Here is a 27194-nt window from a genome sequence, read left to right on the forward strand (position 1 = left end):
TGGCATAACAAGTTGACCCTAAATACTCATCACATCCTTGATTGTAATGATTGTGTGTCAGTTGTTCTCTCCTGTGAATCTTGTGCTCTGCATGCCATAGAGGAAAGAAGGGATGCCCTGTGGGGTGATTCCCCAATGTTTCTTATTGTTATTATTTTCTATGAGGCTTCTAACATAAAGAAGTTTCATGTGAACACAACATAACCCTATTTAACCCATAAGCTACAGTGAATTGTGTGGATGCTAGAGATTGTTTGCCGTTTGTATTTCTATGCCTCTGAAAGACAGAAACATATGGTATATCAGCATGTCGGGCAATTCTGCCTATGTGTAATAAAGCAAAAGTGCTTGTGGCAGCAAACCCATTTCCCCAATGATGCTGATTCAAAGATTTTGGCTGTTGAAGCTGTCTTTTTTTTATTTAATGGGCTTGCAGTGAATCATCTTTAAGAGCTGCTTAGTGGGGGTGAAATCTGTTTCCCAGCCAATTTTGTAGCAATATACATGTTGTGAATGTTTTGAAATTGAATTATTGATTTTGGTCTTGAAGACAGCTTATGGCTGTAATGAAAAAGAAATGGTTCAGTACACCCCTTATTCTTTTATATTAGGAATAGTTTCTTAGACTACTCATTTCAAATCAAAAACATGATGTTCACCTTCATTATTAAAGGGAAATGTGTTGCAGCCTGCCCTCCATACAGAATTGTTTTTGTATGTATGACGTGTTGGCACAGGGCACCATCTCCTGTTTTGTCTTCCTTGGAGAGGAGAGCGAATTGAAGAGGAGATAAAAGTGCGAGTGAAGGAGGGGGGATGGGTGATAGAGGGGGATAATTGGATCTCTGTCTGCAGTGGGAGACAGGCAGGAGGAGGGCAGAGATCTGGGAAGGAGAGAGAGAGACCGACGCAAACAGAACCATCTCCTTCTAACAGGTGGATGATGCTAATACAACACTGCCTTAGTTTATACCCAAAAAACTGTATTGGAAGAAGCATATTTTACACAGCCATTCATTGACTTGATCTGATTTATGCTCATGTCAATAGGTTTTAAATACATTAAAAATCAATATAAAGTAAAATATTGGGAAGATATGTTATGTATGCACACAGAGAGAGAGAGAGTGAGTTAGAGAAGAGCAAAACCTTGTGAGCGCAGTTGTCTAGACTGAAACAGTTCAATAAATACAAAATAAAATAAATACAATTAAATTAAATTTAAATATAAAACAAATATGAAGTAAAAGGTTAAGGTTGGAAAGACATTGAAGAGAGAGGGGGTGGGGGCAGCGGCAGGGGGTCGATAAAGGCAAATCCATCTGAGAGCAGTTGAGATGGGTAGAGATAGACAAAGAACTAAAGAAATGTGCAAAGGTAGATAGATAGAGAGAGGGGGGGGAAGAGAAAGTGAGTGAAAGAGAGAGGGTTTAGACAGAGTTTAGACATAAAGAAATTAAGAAAGCAATGGAGAAGTTGATATAGATATTAAGATAGACAGAAATAAATAAATAAAGAGATAGATAGATCGATATAGTATAGAAGGGAGAGAGAGAGACAGAGGCAGAGACTGCAGCAGTGACAGTTGACTGTTGACAGAATGTTAAAGTCACGATTCCACCATTCATTTCAATGGGACATTTTTACTTGTTTATCTTAAATATTTAAAAAAAAGTGCAGTAAAATGAAAAGTAATAACCTAAGTGTCATTTACGAGACCTACGAGACAAGGTTTGAATGAAATTTCTACGTTAAGCAGCTCAATTTATTCTTTGCAGAAAATCGGTTAGAAGAAAAAACCAGGAAGAACAGTATAGTGCTTCGTTATTGGATTCATAAGCTTACTGCATCAGTTGGCTGTAACCATGAACATAAATAAGTGTCGGCAGAGCTGAGGCATCAGGTTATCAAAGCCCCTGGCAGGTCCCATTCTGTCTAACAGATACAGCTCATCAGTAAACACAATGTGCTGTTGACAAGCTTTTGTTCCCTGCGATAGTGGGGCTGGAGTGACCGTGGCAGACTTGTGGCAGATGGAACACCAGCAGCAGCCGAGGCCGAAGCACTTGTGGGTCTCTTTGCTGGCGCTTTGATGAAGTGGAGTGGTTGAAAGAGAGCAGAGCGGGAGACGCAACCCAGATTAGATAGCGGCAGGCCATACCCACCAAACACTCTTTTTCTGGAACCTGACAAAGACGTGATTTGACAGTGTGACCTGGGGCCGGGATGACTTGTCAAAGTGGGTGATGCAGCGGCTCAGCCAGTTGCCACGGCAAGGCAATTTCTGGAGCTCTCCAAGGTGCTGATCAACACCCCCCAGAAAAGTTATCATTATGGAGGGTCTGGACAGGCTGGAGAAAAAGGTTGCCTTCACCATGGATCATTACTCAATACTGTCAAGCAGTGACTAGGCTAGGAGTCACTAACTCTGAATGGGGTTGGGACTGAATACTCACTGCTTTCAGTACCTCATATTTAATATGAGTTTAAGCAATGCCAACTCTCCCATTCTACAATTGTATAGTATGTATAACATTAGCATTTCCTTCAAATAAATCTCCTTTTTGAACAAAATTTAAGATTAACTGAAGGACCAAATATTTGAGTTATTTCGCAGAATTACTGCCACTTAATTGTAATGGCAGCTACCATATGAAAAGGTGTCTCTCTCAAGGGACACACACTGAAAATGAGCATTCATTTCCATATGCCTGACCCATTAAGTGGTGCTTTAGCCCTGGTGTTTGGTGGTGCAGATGGCCATCCTGAGATCCTCCCCTGGTGGCGTGCTCTGCGCACGAGTACTGCAGGACCCAGTCAACATTTGGCAGGTCACGCCTGTAGAGTGTCGCACTGGAAAATGTAACAGGAGCTTGCCTCGGCAGCTCACTGCGCTCGCCTTCCCCTCCACCCAGGAGGTCTCAGAATGTCCTGGGACAGCAGAGTGTTTACGACGCCCACCCACCCCCACCCCCTTCATTCTCTTGCCCCGAACCCTGGCACTAACGTCATACTTTGCCCATCACTGTGGTGCCAACTGTGTCATTACCCGTCAAGCCTACCAGGTGGAATCTTTAAGTATAAGGAATCTAAGTCTGCCTTCGTGAGAAATGTGTGGTTCATAAGATTGGTGTTTTATGCTGTTTGAATCAGAGCATTTACAGTATGACATGTTAAAATGCCATTTACTGAGTGCCATTTGAAACTACTGCATATTCCTTGTAGTTTATATCATCAGTGCTTTTGTCCTGTGTCTACCTCATGAGTTTATGTAGTGTGCATGCATGATTTGCATGATTTGAGCTGACATGTCATATATTTCACTACACAGTTTAATTGTATAATGACGGTCCAAATTCTGCCAAATCATGCAATCACCGTTTGCAATATTCTTCTTTTAATTTTTCAGATTATATTGCTAGTGCCACTCATCATGTAGGTATAGACCATTCATTCCTGGCTTTGTTTCCCGAACAAAGGAGGTCAAAGCCAAAATGAAAGCTTGCCAGTAAATAATTCAGTGTCTTTCAGGACCCATAAATGCTGGCTATTGTAGAATACAACTACAACAGCACCAGCGACGTCCTGACAAATGGACTGAATCAGCAAGGCTGTAATTGCCATTGCCATCTCCAGGCTTCATTTCCTCCTCACCGACACTCCCAAAGATTCCCATATACTCTTCTCATTCCGCAGCGCTCTGAAAAAAAAGTACACTCACAGATATTCGCCCATAACTAATTTGGCTGGAAAGAGCGGGTCTGTGACGTTTTCGGAGAGTAGAAACCGCCCCAGTGCCCCAGCCATTATGATTGCATTTCTCCCGGCAGCTAATGGACTGGGAATAACAGTGGGCAGACGGACCGGCCCTGTCTCTACCCCCCCCCCCGCCACACACCCCACGACCACATCTTATTTGGCTCATTTATCACATGCATGTGCATTGGAGAAGACTAGGGATAGGTCTGCAGGCAGTCAGAGCAGATCTGCCTCAGTGTCTTTCCAATAATGCCTGTGAGAGAAGGTCTTTTCCCTAGACATCACATCCTTAGCAGAAACTCCAACGGAACACCAAGAGTATACAGTATTTTGTCAGCAGTTTAACATTTTGGTGGCAGCGCTTTTTAACCAGGCTCTAATGTTTCAGGTGCATGAGTGCATTGCTTCTTAAATTGCAATGACAGAATACTGCCAAGCACACTGAATCTGTATCTGTGAACAAGGCCAAGGGTTTTTCCAGAATTGTGCAACACATCAAGACATCCAACTCTGAAATCCTCCCAGGCTTCCTGTGCCCCACTGGCCTCCTAAAACACATTCCTTGCATCCGCCACTGTTCTGTCTAACCGTAGTGGCGGCTGCGTTCAAAATGGGTCAGAGGAACTGGGTAGAAATTTCCCTGGGGATTGACAGGCATCAGCCACCTTAAATGGCACCTCTGAACAATTTTAAAAGAGGCTTTTAAGTCTGCATCCATGGGTGTGGAAGGGGTAGATCCAAAACTGCTTACTAAGGCTCTATAAGAGCACATCTACATGTAATTACGTGTATGTAAGACTGTATTAACTGCATTATCACAATACCAGGTCTACCTCAGGAATTCATAATTAAATCTTTGCAAGTGGGGCATTTGCAACACAAATGACTGATGAGGCGCGTCTAACTTGCTTCTTGTGCTGCAGTGGCAATGTGATTGTATTATGATTTCTGTGTTAGTCATCACTGGTTATAAATATTGTTTTGACCTTTGGAGTTGAAAAGCATGTGTTGGTTTAATGAAATAATTTGTTTGCTCTGGCCAAGCATGCACTTGTTTTATAAGCTTTCTATCATATTAATTGTCAGTGGTATGTTGTATGATATAATACACCAACATGTTCTCTCTCTCCTTGCAGAAAACCGGACATTCAAACCGAACATTTGGACGGTTTACCCATGGTGTGTTTGGTTTTATAGATAACAGGTTATTACTAAAAAAAGATCCTACTGAGTGTGCTAGCCATTGTCATGTGTGGTCCATAGGATTAAGGATGACTTATTGAACTTTGCATCACATAAAAAAAAACACACACACAACAGCAAAAATGAGCAGATAGCATTGCCAGATGCCCTGGAGGTTTGATCTGTAGTCCCAGGGATGCTGCAGACCAGCCTTCTAAAACAAAACACCAGCCTTAAGGAGCTTTAACCTGCCAGCGGGGCGTTATTGAGCAGAAACCACAAGGCTTGCTGTGATGGCCCTTGTGACTGTGAGGCTGTGCTAGACCCTGTGAGGCGGGAACAATTAGAACCAGAACTCTCTGCAGGGAGCTAGTCATGGCTGAACGCCTGACTCAAAATGGATTTTTGCACTTAACAGAGGTGCGAAATTTAAAGCATAGCTCACTGTTGCTAAGAGCTGCAGAAGGCATGCATTGCCCATGTCCCAGGTCTTCTTAGTTAAAGGTTACTGTTGCTGTTCTGAATAAGAATCATGTGCATCCTATTGGCCATACAGTGTTTTTCTGTAGATTGGTCTTTCATTTGATTTAAATTGCTGTACTCAGTTTTTTTTTGTTTGTTTTAGCTTTGATGTGGTTCCTTTCAACAGTGTTTGTGATGGTGGTTGTGTACTTGTTGTCTCTTTGTTTGTGAAAGCAGATGTCACAGATGATGGTTGTAATTAAGAGATAAACTCTCTCCATTTTGTATGCACAAAATATAATAAATATTGGATTATGCTGATATAGCATGGGGACAAATTATTCTCTGTTATTTGATGGAAGATTAAACCAAGACTATTGTAGCATTTTATGATAAAGTCTGTTTTCTTATTAATAATTTAACTGACTGATGTATTCATTATTTAGTCATACTTTTTGCCATTACGAAAGCCTTACTCTTGTCTCATTTCAGCAAACAGTCATCATAGGCAAGGGAATGGATGTGTGAAATTAAAATCATACAAAGCATTTTGCTCAGTGGGATTGAAGTTGAGTAGGTTTTGTATCATATCATAATGCCACATTTGCTATCTGTCGGAGTGAAGCTTTTTTTGTTTCATTTTTGCAAGGATTAGCAATGTATTAGCTGTCTTTCTCAACAAGAAAGGCATGATACTAGAATATCAAAGGACGGGATAGAAAAGATAGAATAAGAACTATTTAGAGTGGGTGATTTGCCGCAGTGAGGGGGAGATTTGTGGCAGATTGAGTGGCATCCTCAATCTGGCAGCAAGCTTAATATCAAACATCAAGTGTTTCACAGTCTGTTGAAAAATATCTATGATAATTACACAATAATGAGATAATGACTCAAATCAGAATCCTTGCGATTGGCTATAAATGATTTGGCAGACTTAACAGTCTCTCGACAGTTAATGATGCAATTATTCACGCCAAAACATTTTTTTCCTCTGAATGCCTACATATTATTGTGAGAAATTGGGCACAATAAAATCCCTCTTAAGATGCAGATGGCAAGCATGGCATATGGTATGGCGATAGCCTACACAGTCCACTAAATCACAGATGAAACAAATAACTGGATCACACTAGCAGTTTTTTTGTCGAGTCAGCAGGTTTTGTGGCAGTCGTTGGGGGTGAAGGAGAGAGGGTGTATGGGGATAACTGAATGACAAAGTTGGAATGGGATTGGTTTCTATAGTAACGGTGCTCTCCCTGTTTGCCTCTCCCCACTGCCACTATGGAAGCGAAGTTTTCCGCTCCTGCAGGAAACAAAGTTATGGTAATGGTTCTCTTTTTGTTCTCTCGGCTTGCTCACATCTGAGCCACCAGTACCCCACCTATGCCAGTATCCGCTCCACAAGATTATTTATGAGCATGTAACATTCCATTATTTCTCACACTCACCACCCTCCATTCTCATTCCCTATTACATGTTAAAGGTCACACTGTTGCTATGCAGGTCAGGCCAGCTCATACGTATGTAATCATTTTTGCAAGGTTTAGATATATATACTCTCTGATGGAAGTCTAGCCGGCCCTCTCCTACTCCTCTCTCAGTTATATCCAAAGAGTCTGCATCAGTAGAATGTATGGTACTACAATGTTTGGTCTGAGTCGTGACGTGATGATATCTTTTTTTCTTCTTCCTGTAGACTCAGAGACTACAGAGGACGAAGCCACTGAGCCCCAGATACGCATGGAGACCAAAGAGAGACCCGAGGGTCCTCAGGACCAGGCTTCCCAAAGACTGCCTGCAGGTAAACTTTATCAAAGCTTAAAGAATCATAATTTATTGCCAGATTAGAATCTAAAGGCCAGTGTTATTTTCTTCATGTAAAGCATGATGAAAGTGAGGTTTAGGTGTAAAATGGAGCAGTACATTTATCTTGTCACTTCCATTACCCTCTTGTTTTTTAGATTTTTTTCATGTCAGCATCAGATGAATAGAATGCTTCTAAAAACGTTATCAATCTTTTCTCCTCTGTTAGTTATTGGGATCAGATATGCTCAGTTTTACCTCATCTGCATCTTGACATTTGTCATGTTATTGATCCCTGTCTGCTAATTACAATCATTTATGACAGTCAGTGATGCATGTACAATTGACAGTAAGGTTACAATGATTGGTTATATTTAGTTCAGTCAGGAAAATTCTTGTGATTTTTTTGTCATTATGAAAGGTAACGAACGCAATGAAATCATAAAAACCGACATTTTGCTTTCAATCTAAATATCAGGGTGAGACAGCCTTGTATTTTTTAAGACACAGAAAGCCTGCCAAAACACTTCCTGTTGTCAGTGCAGCTGCATGAATAGACCTTTCTGTCAGTCCCCTGGGACAGCGAGTGGGAGAGTATTTAGGTCACTCATACTGGGGATGAATAACATATCAATGACTTTACACAAACAAATAGAAAATAGAATTGAAATCTTTTCATTTTCAGGAAAAAGATTTGACAGCGCTTCCTGGCGCATATGTATATTCTTTTTTCCTCGTTGAGTTTATCCACTCTTACTTTGTGTATACAGTAACTGTCAGTTTCACATGTGGATTAAAATCTTTATATTTACAATACTGGCTAGAGTGAGAAGTAATTCTGACATTATTGAACAAGTCAGTCCTGAAAACGCATTTCCCTTTTTATTCAGCTTCAATACATCTCGTCAGTGTATCATCGGTCTCTTTTAAAAGCTTGTCAAGGTGATGAACACCCACTCTTTAGACACAATTAAACAATGGAAGGACAACAATGACAAAGATTTCAAGACATTTTAAGGACTCCTATAAAGTCGTTCATATCTGAGGGACCCGATCAGTCAGGGCATGACTGTAGCTGGATAAGCGGTAGCCCTTCAGTGGTTCACCTGATGGATGTTTGCTGTTCGTTTTTCGCTCCGCTCCACCATGTCAGTCTCAGGCCGGCCTAAGTGAGTCAGAGCGCCAGTATATGGCGTGGCACTGCCTGCGAGAGCTGGTCGCTGTCTGCAGTAAATGCCACACACCTCCTCCCTCGTCTTATTCAATAGCTGGCTCAAGTAGTGTGCTGACAGATGAACCATGAAGGCTGAATTGCGCCGAAATAGATGCACAAATCATCTTGCTTGCCCAGATGCACAAAAAAAACACATTTTATTTGTTGTCACATATGTGTTGTAGTAGTAGAGCTATTTGTATAGTATACAGTATTTGTTTTTTGCTATGATATTATTATAGTATATGGTATTATTGTATTGCTAATAGTATAGAAATGATGACTATACAACTGCGATTGCTATGAGCATAATTCTGCATGTTTCTGAGCACATCACTCACGTTGTTTGGAAAATCTCTTGCAGGTGACAGGGTGATGGCTGCCGGTCCTGAGGGGGCCAGTCACCTGGGCCCACGCACGGATACTTGGGAGGGCACAGTGGTAGAGAAGGAGGCCCTGGTCCTGGGCTCTCGATCGCTCGGGCAGCAGGACCTCTCCAAGGCCGCCAGGCAAGCGAACAGAGGGGAGCCACCGGGCTCCCAGATCAGGCACCTAGGGGTCGAGCCTCTGATGCGAGCATCCCGCGCCAATCTGACTCGTCCAGTGTGGGGGTCCGAGGAAAGTGTGTCTTTAGCTAGCGATAACTACGGTAGCACATTCAGTCTCTATAAAGGAAGGACTTTTTCTATACCCCTGTAAGTAAACATTTAATCAAAAAACCAGACCCAGCAGCCGCAACTAAGTTACTACAAACAGAAAAGCTGAACAAACCGCGTCTCTAAACAGCCCCATCACAACAAACACACACAACAAAACAAGCTACTCACACTGTGTCTGGAGGCCCTTGCTATAACATGGGGTCTTCTCTGTACAGACAGAGAAAGGGACCAGAGAAAATCAGTCAAAACATGACATGAGGTCTCTAGCTGTCAGAGGACATCTCTGCGATCACTGAACCTCATACAACAACAACAAAGGATACACTAATGGGAACTCTTGATATGGATATGATCTCATTTGCAGGATAATAGCAGACGGGGCATTCAGAGGGTAAAGAACGATCACGCTTAGTATAATAACAACAAAAAGCCTCTTTTTATGAGAGAAATACTTATTATTTAATTTACCCATGTGATATCATTATTTACTATAGAGGTTAATGATGAAGAGGAAAAGTGTTCTAACTGTTTACATAACGAGGCCTATTTGCACAACAAGGGAAAAATCATAGATCTGCCTATGTACAGTATACCGAACTGTACCAAGACTACAGTGAGCTGGTAAGAGAGTCCCTGACTGCATCCTCCGGTTCATCCAATCCTTTGCTACATTATTCCTACCCCATGTTGTAGCTTGGGCCCGCCCTACATATTACCACATTACATTATCAGTGCTCAGTGCCTAAAGCCTGCCCAAAACACAAAACCTTTGCCCTTAAGACATTTGCCCTTTCACTGCATTGCAGTAATTCATAAAGGGAAGACAATCCACGTCTGTTTTAGGATTGCACACAGCATGGATACCCCCCAATGTATTCGGCACAGCACAATTATTTATTTATCTGTTTATTTTGTCGGTATTCACTTTTATTTTATTCTTATTTTGTTGTTTGCCGCTCATTTAGTGCTCCTTTCATGCTGTCTTTACATAAGCAAGCAAACATATGATAGCCATAGCTCACTCATGCAGCTCTTAGGGGATTCTCATATTTGTCCTCCTCTGCTGAATAGCCCATGCTGAAGTTGGTCCTTAAACAAGCCCTTCCCAAACCTAATGTAACCAGTTTTACATGAGATGATAAGCACCTCGGCTCTTTCCTCATAGCTATTCTTCTGGGGAGTCTACAGTGCACAAAGATTAAATGAATAATCTTGATGCATAAGAATATATATCACTAAGTGGCATTGTATAAGACATCTCACCTTTCATACAGCTTTGTGCAGTTATGACCTTTATAGATTTTCTTCCGTGATGGCTTCACAGAGGCAGATGCAGCCTTTAACGGAAAGGGTGAGACTATCCAACTCTAATGGTTTCATGATTACTTTGCGAAAGCCCTTCTATCAAAATCTCACGTACTTAAACCTACAGCAGTTTGAGTATAGATTCAGTCTATGAATAAATAATGTAGATGTACGTCATAAGCGTTTCAATGATCACCCTCCAGCCTCCTCTCAGTGCTCACCCTCACCTTTCAAACAAAATTATAACCTTATTTCTCCCTCATTCCAATTTATGTTCTGTTCAGTTCAGTTCACACTTTCCTTTGTCCCCCCTCCCCCATTGTCCATATATAAATCATTTAAGTTATAACCCACATACCAATGAATGCAAGAAAACCATGTGAATATTTTTCTCTGGGTGGTCGCAATAAAACACAGTCTGGTGTTTGATTGTGCCTCACTGTCTTACAAGGTCTCTTCAGCTCTGATGTTCAAAGAGTTCTTTGCATCTCATTGTGTGTGAGGTATCATCGACCCCTTTGGTTATCCCCTGGTTATTGTGCATGCAAGTTTGGTGCAAGTTTTTCCTGGCACGCATTCATGATTGCATGCATTTTGCCAGTACTAATGCTCTGGTGAGACGCCAATGACTATGAATTACAGTCTGCTCAAACTGTAAACATTAAATTGACTTAATCTCCACCAGTGACTATGCTTTTTAATGAATTCTGTTCAATCTAAAGTGTTGAGTATATGTTTCAAAATGTTGCAACATGACATGCATCACTAGTCACCATACATACTTATTACTTACAAAGTGATTTATTTGATCATTGGGAGGGACATTTGTTGAATATATATATATATATATATATCCCCATTTAATCATACATTCCGAAGCTATATACAATTTTAACATGATAACTATTTTGTCTTTCAAATATCATTATTGATATCATTATTGTTATTCAATAGAATATATTTCAAACAAATATATCCATAGTTTCGCTTTATAGCCCAGTCCATTGAGAAGAAGCATTATAATTTACACATTTTTATTATATAAGAAAGATTCATTTGTACAGTTTTATGAACCTACTGCATGTTCATATTCTCTGCATGCTGTTTGCACTGCTTGCATACTGTTCATGCAGTATTATATTGGATATTGTATACAAGTATAAGTCCATGCATTTGTTGACCAGGAAGGAATTGTATGTATATTTTCTTGGAACACGCACAGAGTAATTTCAATATCTGCACAATTCGTTGTGCTGTCAGGTGTCTGCAGTTTTGTGTTGCAGCGTAAACTGAATAACTTCTCGTTTGTGATTTTCTCGAGGTTTAACTCATCAGAGGCCTTTTGGTTTATGGCCGTTACTGCAGTCATCTGATGGTTCCTCACCAAGACTTGCGTGCTTGTATCAAGTTGAACCTTGCAGTCTGTCCTTCCTTGTCACAACAAGCATCCTTTGACTTAAACTTGTAGATATCCAGTGATATATGGTGGTCTAGTCCAGTTTTTTTGGAAGGAAAAGGCTAGTAGGCACCATACTTTACAACGTGGCCTGTCAACCTCACATAACGATTATCACCACCAACCCACAGATGCATCATAGGATGCAAGTTAGCTGATATCATCAAAGTGCAATGTGTCCATATTTATCACACAAATCACATTTTCTGTTTATTTAATGCCACTTTAGAACCTAATTTTAGTACTTGGCCACAAGGGAACACATAGTCCCTTGGCTGTTATTCCATAATTGACTTAGTTTGACCATGCTTTGAACATGCTTTTACAGTTTTGGTCACCAAACCACCAATCCCGTCACCAACAAATTACTCATTGTAGCTTATGTTAGTGTCACACTCATCTACTGCCCAAATATCCCCAGCCTGTCTTCAACTTTTTTTTCCCACGGTTGAAGTCTCCCAATTAGTTAGCGAAACAGTTCTTTCAAAGACACATGTGTACTGACAAGCACAAACACAGACATTCACACTGCAATCCCTGAGCCACTGAAAGCCACACTGGCTCCCTGAGCCTCCCTGTCCTCTTCCAAACAGCTGGGCTCCTCCCCATGCTTTACCCCACTCGCTAACAGAGCATTTCCCTTAATCGCCTTTTTCAGGAGCCATTCTGAGGATGTTTTGAGGGACTCTCCCCCTCAAGCTCTCCCTCCCCCTTCCCCCAAATTTGGCCGCTCGACTGCCTCTCCCCTGCCCAGCCGATCTGGTTCAGCCCCTGCCACGCCCCTCGCCCCACGCAAGAAAGCCGTTGTGCCAACCGAATACCAGGACACAGTACCAGGTGAGTTTGAGGAGAAGATCAAACAGCCCAAGTCCTCAGGCATGTCCCAGAGTAGTGCCCCGGACTCCCGGCCTCAGACTCCCGTCAGCGAGTACTCGCGCAAGGACCTGACCCCCCGCCCGTCACCCAAACTAACCCGTCCCAGCTCCAAGATCTTCGAGAAGGTGCGAGACTGCGAGCGCCGGAGGAGCATCGACAACGAGGGCTCCATCTCTGGACGCTCTTGGGCCGGATTCCACCGAGCCCCGTCCGTCGACTCGGACGATGGAGGAAGCCGATTGGGGATTTCCAGGGAGAGCTCTCGGGAAGACCTCAGTGAGGCTTTGAAGGCCGACGCAGCCCAGAGGAGGTCAATGTTCAAGCAGAGGGCTGCCTCCTTGGAGGACAGGCCACGGTACTCTCAGAAGGTCCAGGACATCGAAAGCAAGTTCACCGAGGAGCTGCAGCGCATCAAGAAGCTTGTGGGGAAGCCGCACATGAAGAAGTCCTTCTCCACCGAGCAGCTCTCCCATAGGAGCCGGCAGCCCCTGAGGAAACTGGAGCCGATTCCTCCTCAGGTGCTGCAGAAACTGCAGGACAGGGAGCGTGCCCAGCAGGCTCAGGAACAGAAAGAGAGAGAACAACACAAAGGGCAGTCACCTCTCAAGTCACCACACATGGAACAGAGCCAGCTACAAGTACAAGCAATACAAGTGCCACCAGATCGGGTCTCGCCTCAGCAGCTGGAGACCAAGCGAGCCACGGTGAGCATCATGGCCCGGAGCCGACTGGGAGACGAGGTCTCATCTCCGGAGGCCTTGTCCTCCTCAGAATTGCCTGGACACCGTTCACCGAGGCATATGCGGAGTGCCAGTCCAATGAGGGAGACTCCGCGGAGATCACCAATAGATGTCACCCACGTGCTTGAGGAACGATCATCGTCTCCTAGAAGAGGCACAGAGTCACCATCTCGGAATGTTGTGGAAATGGCGCTGCGTAAGGTCGAACTGAGACCGTCCAGTCCCCTAGTACAGCGGGTCATACGTGTGCAAGAAGTTCCCGTCATGTCAGAAAAGGATGAAGCTATTCACAGGAAGACACCCATAGAAATATCTTTAAGGAAAGTGGAACATAGACCTGAAAGTCCACTTGTGCAGAGAGTTATAAACCAAGAACGACCTGGCCAAGCACCACCAAAACCCCCCAGGGTGTCCCTGTCCTCGTCTGACGAGGAGAAGATGGAGATGGACGTGACTCCTTTGACTCCGGTGCCTGCTCCTGCTCCTGGTCCTGCTCCTGCTCCTGCTCCTGCTGCTGCTCCAATGAAACTTATCATTCCCACCATAATTATAGAGGAGGAATCAATGGAGGTGGTTCCAGCAGAGGTTGACAAGGAAAGGAAAAGCAGCCCTGTCAGAGAGGAGAAACCGCAGAGGACCCGAGGGAAGGGCAGACGCACCAGGCCCATGTCTCCTGAACTGGGTAGGTTTGTTTTTATTTAATTTCCAAACTGATTAAAAAGACACACAAACAAATCTGATACCTTTGTTTTGCAAGGAACACTATTTTTCAATGTGTTCAAAGAGTTTGTAGGTATTTCAATATTATTTTTCATTCACTGTAGAAAAAAATTATAATTTCCTCCTATTCCTCATATCCTCAGTATCATAGTCACTGCCAAGCAGTATAATCACTAACTCCAATTAATTTTTTCTGTTCTCTGAATACTTGTGCAGAATCCTCAGACGACTCATACGTGTCTGCAGGAGAGGACCCCATGGAGGCTCCAGTGTTTGAATTTCCCCTCCATGACGTTGTTGCATCCACTGGTGTTGAAGTGGTGCTGAAATGCATCATCGCTGGCACCCCTCTCCCAGAAGGCAAGTTGTTTGAGCTGCTGTGGTTTTTTTTTCTTTTTCGTTCTTAGTAGCTGACTTTAAAAAATCCATGCTAAGATTAACCAATTTTATTGAGTTGGTCCATGCTCTCTGGATTTTAAACGCTCATCATCCTCAGTTTCTACAGATCTTAAATGCTTTTCGTTTGATCTTTTCAGCTTATGCAAATGAAGACATTGCCTTGTGTTAATGACCACTGATTCACTCATAAGACTTGGCTAGGTCATGCTCTCTCTCTTTTTTCTCTCTCTTGCTCTCTTGCTCTTTCCGTCTCTGTCCTATTAATGGGAAAAGAAGGTGCCTCCTGTTCATATCTAGTCTGGTTTTCTTCCTTCTTCAGTGACATGGAAAAGAAACAACACAGACATCAAGAGTATTCCCACTCACGTGGTGAAGGTGGAAGGGGAGAGACACTCTTTGTTCATCAAATGGACAAAACCGAGTGATGCTGGAACATACACTGTCACAGCCACCAATCAAATGGGCTCAGCGTCCTGTACTGCAACCCTCTGCATCAAATCAGGTGAGTGAGTTTGGCTCACATTTGCATCTCGGGAAAGCAGGTGAAGCTCTTAAGATGAGTGTGTGTCTCTTGTGAGAATAGAGAGCTTTGCCAGTGCCAAGAAAAGGTCCATTAGGCTGAACTAAATGTGCTATTTTGGCAAGGCTTGGCTGACTCATAAGCGGATTTCAAATACTTTTTCGACACCACCCTGAAGTCAAGGCGAATCACTCACTAAGAATATTTCAAAACGTTGACATCGACGGGGATTCTTACCAACATCACACTCACCATATCATCTTTGCCTCTCATCAGAACCAAACCAGGAAGTCCCTCCCTCTACCATTAACTGGAAGCCATGAAAAGATGGAAAAGTGCAGTTACCAATCTCCCTTTATGGGTGGCTTATGAATAAATCTGCCATGATCAAGGCTGAGTAGTTAAGGCAAGGCTATGCTATCAGAAGAATAAGGGGAAATCCATTTTTGGGTAGTTTCATAAACAGGGGACATCTGAGATTAACCACATATAGGTGTGTGCACCTCAAAATATATGATTATGTTTGATAATTCTATTTGTATTATTAATGAGTAGAATTAGCAGCACCTGGAAAAAAGTGCAAAAATACCACGTGTTGGCACAAACCTGTAAAGGTCCTCATCAAACGATCCAACACGTAGAATATGCTATAGAAATTCCACATTCCTTATTCTGATGGCGAGAAACTACATATGTTTCAGATGTTCTCTCTCACATACATACGAAGTACACAAAGCTAAAATATAAAGATATATTCAGGGTATTGACATGAAATTTTATTTGTACCAAATGAGTAAATATATATTGAATATACAGTCAAAATGTGTTATTTGATTGTGAAACTGTGCTTTTCAGCATTATGCATGTGTGAATCCAGAAAAAAAAGACTCAATTACATTAAGGACCTTTAAATCTGCTGTTTATTTCAGTGGGATCAATGAATGAGTCACCTAGTCAATGTGCTGCTTTGCTACATGTGGTGCTCTGAGTGTCCGTACTGTGATGTTTACAGCAATGGGATAACAGTAAAACACTCTATTACAAGATGTTGGACATTAGTTGTTTAACTTTAATGTTGATAATATGGCCTTGTAAGCTGCAACCGTGTCAAATATCTAAATAACTAGATTGATAAATTCTTACATACATTACATACATTCTTTACATAAAAAAAAATAAAAAAAACCCCAAAGCTCAAAAGTCAAAATCATTGGTCCACATGCTTTGTATAGCAGTTGCTCTGAAGGGTTCTTACCACCACCAATTCTCTTTATTTTGCTTCCCCCTCCCCCTCCTCTGCGCAATATTCTAGCTGCGCCTCCTCACTAATAGTTACCATAGCAACCCAGCGGCTAAATTGAACTTATAAATTGTTAAAGGCACGCTGGCCTCCTGATGAATGTCAGAATAAAGAAAAACAATTGTTTGGGTATCCCTCGGGATAGCCCGAGGATGACATTTCCACAAACATTAGTCTTGCTTTCTGCTTTGCCAAGTTAATTTTATATGAATTACTGTACGAATTAAAGTCTTGAATGTCAGAGATGCAGAGCAGCCTAGTGAAGTGCTCTAATCGCGTTTCCACAGACACTGAGCTAAACAAGCTGTACCAGCGATTCTCATTAACTATCATTATGGGGCATGCAGTGGTTGAATGGAAAAGTACAGCAGCACGATTAATTAATTGCAATGGGGTTGTTTCTTTCAGGAGCATTAAATATGCATTAGGTTTTACATAAATGCAAAGAGGCTACTGGCTTTGTTATCTCCTGTAATAACAGGAAACACTTAATGTCCATTAAAGTCATTTGAAAAGTGTTGAAAAACACAACAGTTCACAAGTAAATCAGAATATACTATTGTATTATAACTGGTGTTGCAAGGAAGCATGTTTCTAACACATGCATGGTATATGTTGGACCTTCTCCTCTCAGTTGTAAAGCCATTGCTATAAAAGAGTGGGGAAAAATTTTTTGCAACTCTGCTAGCTAAGATGTGTCCTTTGCTTTTCCCTTGCTAATACGTGCCACTGAAATATGCTTGTTATTCCTTGGGTTGAGCAAGGTATGTGATGAGGGCTCTTGAGAAAGGGATACTTTTATTACCTTATTAGGGCAGCGGATGCACTGGATATTTATAGCACTACTTGTTCCATGAAACGATCACAGTCAGTGTTATTTTCACCTGACATTAATGTCATCGTCACAGCACAGCACTGCAGCCTCACAACAAATATCACAAAGCAGCAGCTCTGTTTGCATTCGGATAGCATCACTGTTTTTTTCCTTAAAGGTGTAGGTTCACTATAGTAATGCAATGTACTATTACAGTCTAAAGCTTTACATACTGCACAATACATACTGCACAATACATACTGCACAATACATACTGCACATACTGCACAATGTTCAATGAAAGGAAAATATTTTTAGGAGTGTAGCCTGAAGAAAGATATAAACCTACACCATATACTCTCCATGGTATGTGGTTAGATACACTGTATTGAGTAAGTGCTGCTGGAACATATCAGAGTTAGTGCTAAGCTAAAGAAAGACAAAGAACATGTTTGTAATTAGGTTTCCAAGAGAGATAATGCAGTGCTGGAAACAAGAAAAACTATCTACATTAAGGGTGTGCCTGTTTATCTTAATTGGTTATCTAGATGTGTCTATGTGTGCTAGTTTAAATGAGACAGAGAGAGAGAGAGAGAGAGAGAGAGAGGAAAGAAGTTATGGAGAGAGGGCAAGAGGAGGTAACAGAGAGAAATCTTACACTCCAGACTACCAGTCAAACTCAACGGCCACTTGTTGAAGCGCTGACAAGATATCACAAATGCTGTCAGGATTTAACACACGGTGGAGCCACTCAAGGTCGCTCAGTCCACAGCCTCAGTTTGAAGGGAGGTGTGGGACTTGGTGAGTTTTTTCAGGATGTGTGGCAGATTGCAGGAGGAAGGCTCACTGGCATAGTTTGTTCCTGAATTGCTTTATTGCAAGAGAAACTTTTGGGAAACCTCTACTTTTAGCCACAAAGGTTCCAGAGGTACATCTCTTAGATGAAATATGCTGGACAAATTCTAGGAAATGTTCAGACCCTTTAAATGGTGTTTGGAATTTTAGTTAGTTATGTCTTTTGAGAACTGCATTTGAAAGTTTCTTAATAGAGGTTTTGGTTCAAATTAAGTTTTAGATGTGTTTACGTATCAATATGCACTCAAAGTGAACGTTTTAGAGGATTTTGCAGTAGGTTTGCATGATTTTATCTACGTTGGAAATCACTGTCACTGTGTTGCAATGAGAATCACATGCAAACTGTAATATATACATGTTCTGGTAAGCAGAGACCGGCACACAGTTTCTATTTTTTCCTCTTGCTCATACTCCTCATTGCTCATGAAAACCCGAGGACATGTGCAGCAGGGCACGCTACAGCAGCCTGCTTCCAGACAGAAAATATCTGCAGTCAACCAGTTCATGTCCATGTTCATGTCCATCATGACCGAGCTTGCTGGAGTCTGTGTTCAGAATCCAGTGGGGTGAACTCCATATGCAAGCTGAGTTTCAGTGACTGAAATGTTTTTTTTAATTTTTTAATTATTTTTAATTCATACACAAATCACAAACATCTTTTCAGATATTGTAAATTGAGCGTGTGATGAATTCTTTCCCAATGTGTCATTAAGAGTAAAATGTATTCATTCGCTCACTTTTTATGGAGAGTTCCCCCAAATATAAGCTAATAGTTACATGCCATTTGTTACATGCTAGCATTCTCATTCAGTATTCAATATTTACAAAGAATCTCCTAAAGTATTTCACCCTTTGTTTTTGCTTCACACAAAAAACATGTATTGGAATATTTTGCAGGTACAATACTCTGACTCTGATATCCTTATGACCCACAGAGCCCTCACAGGAGCAGAGGGGGAATCTGGGAGTGCCCATGGATGTGGCCAGCCCCATCACTTCTGACGAGGAGTACATGAGCCCTATGGAGGAGAGCATGGACTACGGCAGCTCGTATCGGGGCCCGTCTCCCAGGACAATCATGGACACCCGATTTAAGGAACCACCTGCCTTTCAGGTAGCATGTCTGTTTTTCTCCTTCTGTTATTCTATTGCTCGCTTGGTTGTGGCTGCCCATAGATGCTGTCATCTATTTTGCGTATCAAATATTTGTGAGTTTACAGATTTCATATTTTTTATTAACAATCATTTTTAAAAATTGTATTAAATGCAATTTATTTGTTGTCGCTTTAGCTTTGAGTTATTTCCTCAAATTGTCCATAGGCTAGTGTTGTGTTCTTACATTAGGCCACCAGCAGGCCTCAGCTAGTGTAAGGAGTTGATGCAAGACTGCACTTCACTGTAATATAATGTCCTGTACTGTCTAATTATAAAAATGCTTCTATAACTAGAACCGCCATAGGCACCCTACTGTACCCAACTGTCTTAGCCAAGATTAGCCAAGAGTTATTAAAGGGTACTGCTTGACAGATTATGTAAAACTCTGCTTGACATAATTTTTATGGTACTCAACACGTTTTAATTGCGTTTTAATATTACTATTTTGCTATCTTGATTTAGGCTATCATGAATGATCAGGCTGTCTTCGAGGGACAGGAGGTGACTATGTCTGTTCGCATGACGGGACAGCCAAAACCCATGTTGTACTGGTAGGTTTGTTGTTGCAGTATTAGTTGTGTCAGCAGTTGCATTTTAATGTCTTTAACGGAATGTATGAAATGGAGAAGCATTAGCAGTGACAGTCACTACTTCACAACAGTCACTTCTTCTGAAATGAATTTAGGCTCCTTTATTTTATCAGTACCGACATGCAGTCCCATGGTAGAACTGGTAAAGGGCCCAACATTTCACTTCATGTTCACAGTATGGAGCAAATGTGTTTCTGTTCACAGGCTCAGAGATAGAGTGACCATAAAAACGGGCCCCCGTCATATTGTGCGTGAAACAGAGGACACTGCCTTCGAGATGATAATTAAGTCAGCGCAGAAGTCTGACACAGGGGTATACACCTGCAAGATCATAAACGAGTACGGGACAAAGCAATGTGAAGCTAAACTAGAAGTCAATGGTAAGGATGCCCCCCCCCTCCCTCTTAGTATTGCTCTTTGCATGCTACAGTTGGTGTCATTAGAAGTTTAACTCCATAGGATACAACACCTTTGCCTGTACGTAAGGCTATCATTCCTAACCTAGTTCACCGCTTGTGGGTAACACCAGATCTGCCAAACGCGGCCAAGCGTAGGTTAAGTACTGGTCTTGGCACAGATGGACTGCGGAGAACAGAGGATGTTCTCACAGGAGGGCGCTACAGATGACAAGAGCCTGCCCCTCATTATCTGCTTCGACTGTTGTAGGCTGCGGAGCTGTAAGATGGAGAGCACTTGTACTTACGTCACCCAATCTTGCCCAAAAGATCATACATCACTGCAATACAAAATACATCGAATACAAAATACATTTAGTAGATCATTTTTTCCTTTGTAATACATTTTCAGCCATCTGAAATCTGTCATTATGAACATATTGAGGACGTCATGACTTCTTCTCTGAAATCTTTTGACAGTGTCTTGCACTGGCTAGGCTGGTATATGGAGTATGTGATGTTAAAGCGTACATGTGAACATGCACTGTAGTTATTTTGAGTACAGGAATCATGATTGCACCTGCAGTTTATGGAGGAAGCTGTGAAGGATTGATTAAGCATGGGGTTGTCATTGGTTTGTAGATTTAAGATTAAAGATTTGTACTGCTGTCTTCACTTGAAATGTCAGTCAAATGTCAGTCAGCCCCCTCTCGCCGAGCTAATCAATGCAAATGTAATTTCTTGAAGTGACTTACGTTTCTGTCTATTTTAGAATTAGTCTTGAAATAAACCTGTGTAAAAGAAGTAAATCATCTGCACTTGCTAGAAGCCATGAATCTTCATCTGAAATTGAAGAGCTTAGGCCATTGACAGCCCCCTGTCTGATAATGACAGAGAAGCACTACATATTGTGTTACTGAGTTTGTGTTGAGTTTCCCATGTCAGCCCTACACTACACTGCTCTGTAATTTGTACGGATGTCCTCTTTTGCTGTCAGCCTTTTTGTCAAGATTCAGTGACACAAACACAAATGATACTGCAGATCATTCTGTACTTGCAAACACCAGGATCTTCTAACTGCACAGAACATGATTAGACTATTTGACAGCTCAAGTAAAACAGTTTCTCTCCTCACTCTCTTCTCCAGCACCCCCTATAGAGCCTGGGTTGGCGGTCATCCGGCCCGTCAGGGACATTATGGTGAAGGCTGGCGAGACAGCCCTGTTTGAGTGCCACGTGACGGGGCCCCAGGATGTGGATGTGGACTGGCTGTCTGACGGGAAGCTGATCCAGCCAGCGCTGCTCAACTGCAAGATGCACTTTGATGGTCGGAGGTGCCGGCTGCTGCTCAACTCCGTGCATGAGGATGACAGCGGCTCCTACACCTGCAAGCTTAGCACAGCCAAAGGTGAGGTTGGTTTACATTCTCAGCATTGAGCAGAATTTGTTCAAAGTGACTGGAGATCAGTAAGTACATTTTGAAATGTGCTTACTTTAGGGGGCTTAACCCATGACCTTGGGATTCTGAGTGCCATACTCCGCCTGCTGATCGACAGTAGATCAAGTACAGTGTATCAGAACAAATTGAGTCGTCAACTGTTTGACAGAATCACTCTGCCTCACCACAAGGCAGGGGTTACATAACACCTTGTCAAGTCCGATCTCAAGTGTTTATGTCTGACTGCTCTGTCGCTGTCTTACTCTGCCCCACACACCCCTCATGTCTACCATTGTGTTTCAGAGGAGCTGACCTCCAGCGCCAAACTCAAAGTCATTCCTTCCATCGAGCCACTCTTCACCCGCAAGCTGGACGTGCTGGAAGTGATCGAGGGCCGCAACGCCCGCTTCGACTGCAAGGTCAGCGGAACTCCTCCGCCCAACGTCACCTGGAGCCATTTCGGTAAGCGAGACACTCCCACGGGTGTTGAGGATTCGCTGACTAAACCGATGACCTTTTGATGTGCTAAGTGACTGTTCGGTGCTCTTGGGATTTTCTGTTTCTCCCCCAGACCATCCACTGGAGGAAAGTGAGGACGTACGCATCTTAAAAGAAGGGGGACGCCACTCTCTGGTCATCACTCATGTCAGCAATGAGGATGAGGGCTTCTACACAGTCGTGGCTCGCAACCAGCACGGAGATGCCGATTGCTCAGCTGAGCTCTACGTGCAAGAACCCCGACCTCCAATCTCCTCCCAAATGTAAGATCTCCCAGGCCCCACACCTGCACAGTACAGTACACCCCCCACCACAGTTCACAGTAAGCATGAAGGTTTTTGTGCAAAAAATGCAATGCAACAAAGCATGTTTCCATGCAAAATATTTTATAAAAAAAATTAAAATGTAATGCTGTCAGAGCCTGACAACAATTACACACCACATGTGTTTTTTCACTGGACTGTGTTTTTATTTGTACGTCTCAACTGCCCAAAATGATCTGCCCTTTTTTTCTAACAGGGCAAAACTAGAGAAGATGCCCTCTATACCCGAGGAGCCGGAAGTGCCCGAGAATGAGGTGGAGCGCTTCACCATGCCAGACTTCGTCAAACCACTCTATGACCTTGACGTGATTGAGGGCAAAGAGGCCGTCCTCAAATGCAAAGTCGCCGGCCTGCCATACCCAACCATCACCTGGTTCCACAATGGCAAGAAGATCGAGAGCACAGAGGACAGGAAAATGACACAATGTTCGTAACTAGGCAGCATGATTCCTGTTCCCTTAAGCCCCATGCTTCCCCTGCTGAAATATGGGCCCCCCTTACTGTGCCATCCACCCATGATATATGACCCTTTTATGGCTTATACAGACCTAGCGGCTTTGGCGGGCTCTTTGTGGAAATAAGCATGCCACTGAGAAGCATTATTTATGCTTCAGCCAGACTCTCGGCTGACCCCCATGTCCCCTTGTGCTGTTCTCTCCGGCAGTCAGGGACATCCACAGCCTGGTGATTCGCTCGGTCTGCCACGCCCATGGCGGCGTCTACAAGAGCGTCATCTCCAACAAGGTGGGCAAGGCCACCTGCTATGCCCATCTGTACGTGACAGGTGAGTGGAGCGCCATGCTCTCAGAAGATTGATGTGACCTCAACCTCCAGCTGGGACATAGAGGAGAGACATATATCTGACATGTGTGTCTCTGCAGTCTCTGCTTGGGTATATGACATGAAGTTAAATAAGAGGTATTTGTTGTTATTTCAGTTGTAACAATTGAACATATTTTGTATTTATTTCTCTCTGTAATCCTTCTCCAGATATCATCCCTGATCCTCCTGAAGGTGCCCCAGTGGTTGAATCAATCAGTGGCAAGACCATCAACTTAAAGTGGAAGAAACCTAAAAGACTGGATCCTTCCATTGGTACTTCTTCTGTCATACTGGCCATTTATTTTACAGTGTTATGATAATATATTGTAGATTTCAGATGAGACACATATGGATATATCCTTATAGGGTCTTTTTTATTGAGCCCTGTTGGCAGAGAGTTTAATTCTTTTGGACCTTCATGTTCTCCCCCTTAGAAAAAAAAGCCACATCAAAGTAGTGGCACTTGCCAGGTTGCCAGTGACACCTCCTTAATTACTTTTCAATAACAGCTTTATGTGCTCATCAAAACCAGCTTCAAACAGGTCAAGATATACTGCCGTGGTGATGCTTTGAGTTTTAAAGTTTGAATGTCCTTGTTTGATATAACTCTGACACATTGCCAGGGCTGTCGTGCGCCTTGAGAATATAATAAAAGTGAGGGGAATTGACTGCGGCAGGTTGGCAAAAGTGTCATCGTCGGAATTAAGTTTGACGTGAACATACTTTATGCTTGTGATTTCAGAACCCGGCTCCTTGATGTACGCTGTCCAGCAGCAAGCCCTCGGCTCAATTCAGTGGACCATCATAGCCTCCTCTCTGAAGGAGACGTCCTACACGGTCACCATGCTGTCCAAGGGGGTCCGCTACGCCTTCAGGGTCCTCTCAATCACCAGCAAGGCTTTCAGCAAGCCCTCTCCTGCCACAGACCCGGTGCAGCTCGTAGACAGAGGTAACCTACGAATTTGTGTGTGATGGGGAGAGAGAGAGCGAGAGAGAAAGAGAGGGAGGGAGGGAGAGAAATAAAAATAAAAAATAAACCTCCAGACAGCTGGTCGATGGGATGTGTGAATTACTGTGAGAGACTCTCTTTTTTATCCCTCCGCCCACAGGTCCCTATCTGCAGGAGGCTCCTGTCATCATTGACAGGCCAGACGTGGTGTACGCGGTGGAGAACCAATCAGTCAGCATCAATGTCATGCTCAATCACGTCAATGCGTCGGTTTCCTGGAAAAGGTGAGCGTCTTAAATCAGTGCATCTTGATATCTGAAGGTGATCTTTGAGTGGTATGTTGTAATAGTAGTGTTTATGACTGCTATGTCATGTTATTGAAGTGTTAAAGGAGTACATTGAAGTCTGAGGGCATCTGACACAGAATTTATAACATGAGAGACCAGTATTCAGCAGTGTTCATCAAACCAGGCCCTGTGCTTCTTACATTCCTACTTTATTTTGCATCGTGTTGCTGGGTGACCTCTTTTGTCACACCTTAGCCTAAGATGAGTGGATTGTAGGGACATTAACGTAAAGCTTTCTCAACAAATGGGCGTATCAGAAAGTGAAGCACAAAAAACAAAAAAAACAATCATATCATGCTCACAGGAAAGGGATCACTCTTGTGAACCGGGCCGGGATGTTTGAGATGGGCATGCCTGATGATGACCAGCACACATTCAAGATTGTCAAGGTGAATAGAGTGGACATGGGTCAGCTCACGTGTGTAGCCAGCAACCAGTACGGCAGCGATTCCTGCATCTTCACCCTGGAGCTTGCAGGTAAGGCCTATATACCAATACCTAGATCTCCTTCAGAGTCTGTGATTCTGGTGTTGAGCTTCACAGCCAATCAAATTACACCCATTGCTTCTGTGCTCCTGAAGCAATTAACTGTGTTAATGGGCAGTGCATCGTCAGCTGCATCAAGCAATTAGCTGAATTTGACAAAAAGTGTATTGGATTAGAATTGTGGACTGCACCTTTTAGTTAAAATAATGTATTGCAATTGTCCCTAGGTGCTTATTGTAATGAATCAAGCTGTTTGTTGGTTTGTTCTCAGCACCTCCAACATTTGAGACCATCATGGAGGACTTGGATGTCAGTATGGGAGAGACTCCTCGCTTTGCTGTGGTTGTTGAAGGAAAGCCAATCCCAGACATTCTTTGGTTTAAGGTGTGTTCCTCAGATTGGCGTGTTCATGGTGAACTTTTTCATTAAATATCTTTTTTTGCTCATTATGTTTCTCTTCCTCTGGAAAAAATAGCTTTTGTTTACTGTTTTTGTGCCTAGTCAGTTAAACCCTTCTTTTCTTCTTCCAGTTTTTCCCAAGTTTGTTGCCAAATTGATAATTTCTGTAAGAAACATATAAATCACACTTGTCACGTACAATACTTGCTTGATAAATCTGTGGTAAAGAGCTTGCATATACATTTCATACTAAAATGGCATAATGCACTTCAACATGCTAGGTAGGTCATGTATATAACATATATTTTTTATCTCCTTTATATATATTTTCTTACTTTATATGAAGGGGCCATAATTATGTGTGTCAACACACTGTTATCGTATATACTATATAAAATTGAGCATAGATGTATTTTGCAGACTTTTTCCATATGGGTTTGAGACACATATGAGAATGCTGAACAGATGCTGTAAATAGAATAAATAGAAAATAAGCCGCAAAACATTCAGCGTTTTACAGGGGACAATGGATGGTAGCATTATCCATGGCATAAGGTTGGCATTTTAGGCATAATGAGTAGCACCATGCCAGGCTAAGTTTGTTATGCTTTGGTATGCACTTGATTTGATCAGTGTAACAGGTTGCAGGCTTTCTATTTTGTTCATCCATGTTGTTCCTTTTGTCACAAGCCAAGTCAAGTATACTCTCACACACACACACACAGAGACACAGAGAGAGAGAGAGGGAGAGAGAGAGAGAGAGAGAGAGAGAGAGACACACACACACACACACACACAAACACTTTGTTTTCTGTCCCCATCCTCATGTAATGTGCTGTTTCGGGAGAGAGGAGTCACGCTGAATTCCACTGATGTTTTTCTCATCTCCGTATTCTCTCTGTATCCCTCCCTTTTGCCTCGCTCTGTATCCCTCCCTGAGACAGTTTACCTCGCTCTGTTCATCAGTGGATGGACTCTAAAGCTCCAGCAGTCCGCTCACCCCACTGTGAGCTCCACGCACACTCTTCCTCTCTTCATTATTCAGTCTATAAAGGGCCAACATGCTCTCATAAGGATGCTAATTTATGCTATGAGCTATACCGGGCGATGGCTTTGGGCTACATCTACCATCTGACCATTTGCAGTACCTTTTAACTCATGCCTATGCAAACAAACACCGTGGAACTCGAACAGAGAAGGATTTAGTCGCAGTCTTCAGATGGCCTCACTGTTTTAGTGTGCTTATTTGTGTGTGTGTGTGTGTGTGTGTGCGCGTGTGTGTGTGTGTTGTTTGTGTGTGTTTCAGGACGACATCCTGCTGGCAGAGAGCAGCCACTACACCTTTGTGTATGACGATAATGAGTGTTCCCTGGTGGTGCTCAACACTCACCCTGAGGACTCTGGGGTGTACACCTGCACCGCCAAGAACTTGGGTGGCTCCGTCTCCTGCAAGGCTGAGCTCACCGTTCACAAAGGTGAGGCTGTGTGCCTGTGTGTGTGAGCACTGTTGTCTCAGGAATGTTGGGTTAAAAGGTCATATTCTATTTACTGCTGATCCTGATAATTTTAGGCTCATAGTATTCCTATCAGTCTTCCCTTTTTCCTCTTATGTGAAAGCCCCTGCATAGAATAATTCTGTTGTAAAACGTGTAAATAATCCAATATATACTGTATGTTCACCTGGTGTTAAGTTAGTTGTTGCTACCATACTGGCTTTCTTTAAGATTAT

The 27194-nt window shown here is 42.7% G+C and overlaps 1 protein-coding gene across 7 annotated transcripts in view; it reads left to right on the forward strand.

Annotated features, from left to right (window-relative positions):
- The window catches only part of spegb (striated muscle enriched protein kinase b), a 62078-nt gene that overhangs the window by 17158 nt on the left and 17726 nt on the right, over positions 1 to 27194 (forward strand). The window contains exons 2-22 of one of the 7 annotated variants that reach the window (XM_031585620.2): positions 4896 to 4963; positions 6692 to 6726; positions 7100 to 7204; positions 8784 to 8928; positions 12498 to 14137; positions 14392 to 14535; positions 14894 to 15076; positions 18999 to 19177; positions 19681 to 19769; positions 20013 to 20188; positions 21351 to 21611; positions 21945 to 22103; positions 22213 to 22402; positions 22659 to 22888; positions 23127 to 23246; positions 23453 to 23557; positions 24027 to 24233; positions 24394 to 24517; positions 24885 to 25057; positions 25338 to 25450; positions 26772 to 26940. In XM_031585620.2, the coding sequence (XP_031441480.1) occupies positions 4896 to 4963; positions 6692 to 6726; positions 7100 to 7204; positions 8784 to 8928; positions 12498 to 14137; positions 14392 to 14535; positions 14894 to 15076; positions 18999 to 19177; positions 19681 to 19769; positions 20013 to 20188; positions 21351 to 21611; positions 21945 to 22103; positions 22213 to 22402; positions 22659 to 22888; positions 23127 to 23246; positions 23453 to 23557; positions 24027 to 24233; positions 24394 to 24517; positions 24885 to 25057; positions 25338 to 25450; positions 26772 to 26940 (4615 nt within the window). Of the gene's footprint in view, positions 1 to 4895; positions 4964 to 6691; positions 6727 to 7099; positions 7205 to 8783; positions 8929 to 12497; positions 14138 to 14391; positions 14536 to 14893; positions 15077 to 18998; positions 19178 to 19680; positions 19770 to 20012; positions 20189 to 21350; positions 21612 to 21944; positions 22104 to 22212; positions 22403 to 22658; positions 22889 to 23126; positions 23247 to 23452; positions 23558 to 24026; positions 24234 to 24393; positions 24518 to 24884; positions 25058 to 25337; positions 25451 to 26771; positions 26941 to 27194 lie in introns of those variants that run through there. The other 6 variants (XM_031585623.2, XM_031585629.2, XM_031585636.2 and 3 more) reach the window with 6 other exon arrangements.

This window comes from Clupea harengus, chromosome 2 (genome assembly GCF_900700415.2).
Source record: "Clupea harengus chromosome 2, Ch_v2.0.2, whole genome shotgun sequence".
In the NCBI taxonomy this organism is placed as follows: Eukaryota; Metazoa; Chordata; class Actinopteri; order Clupeiformes; family Clupeidae; genus Clupea; species Clupea harengus.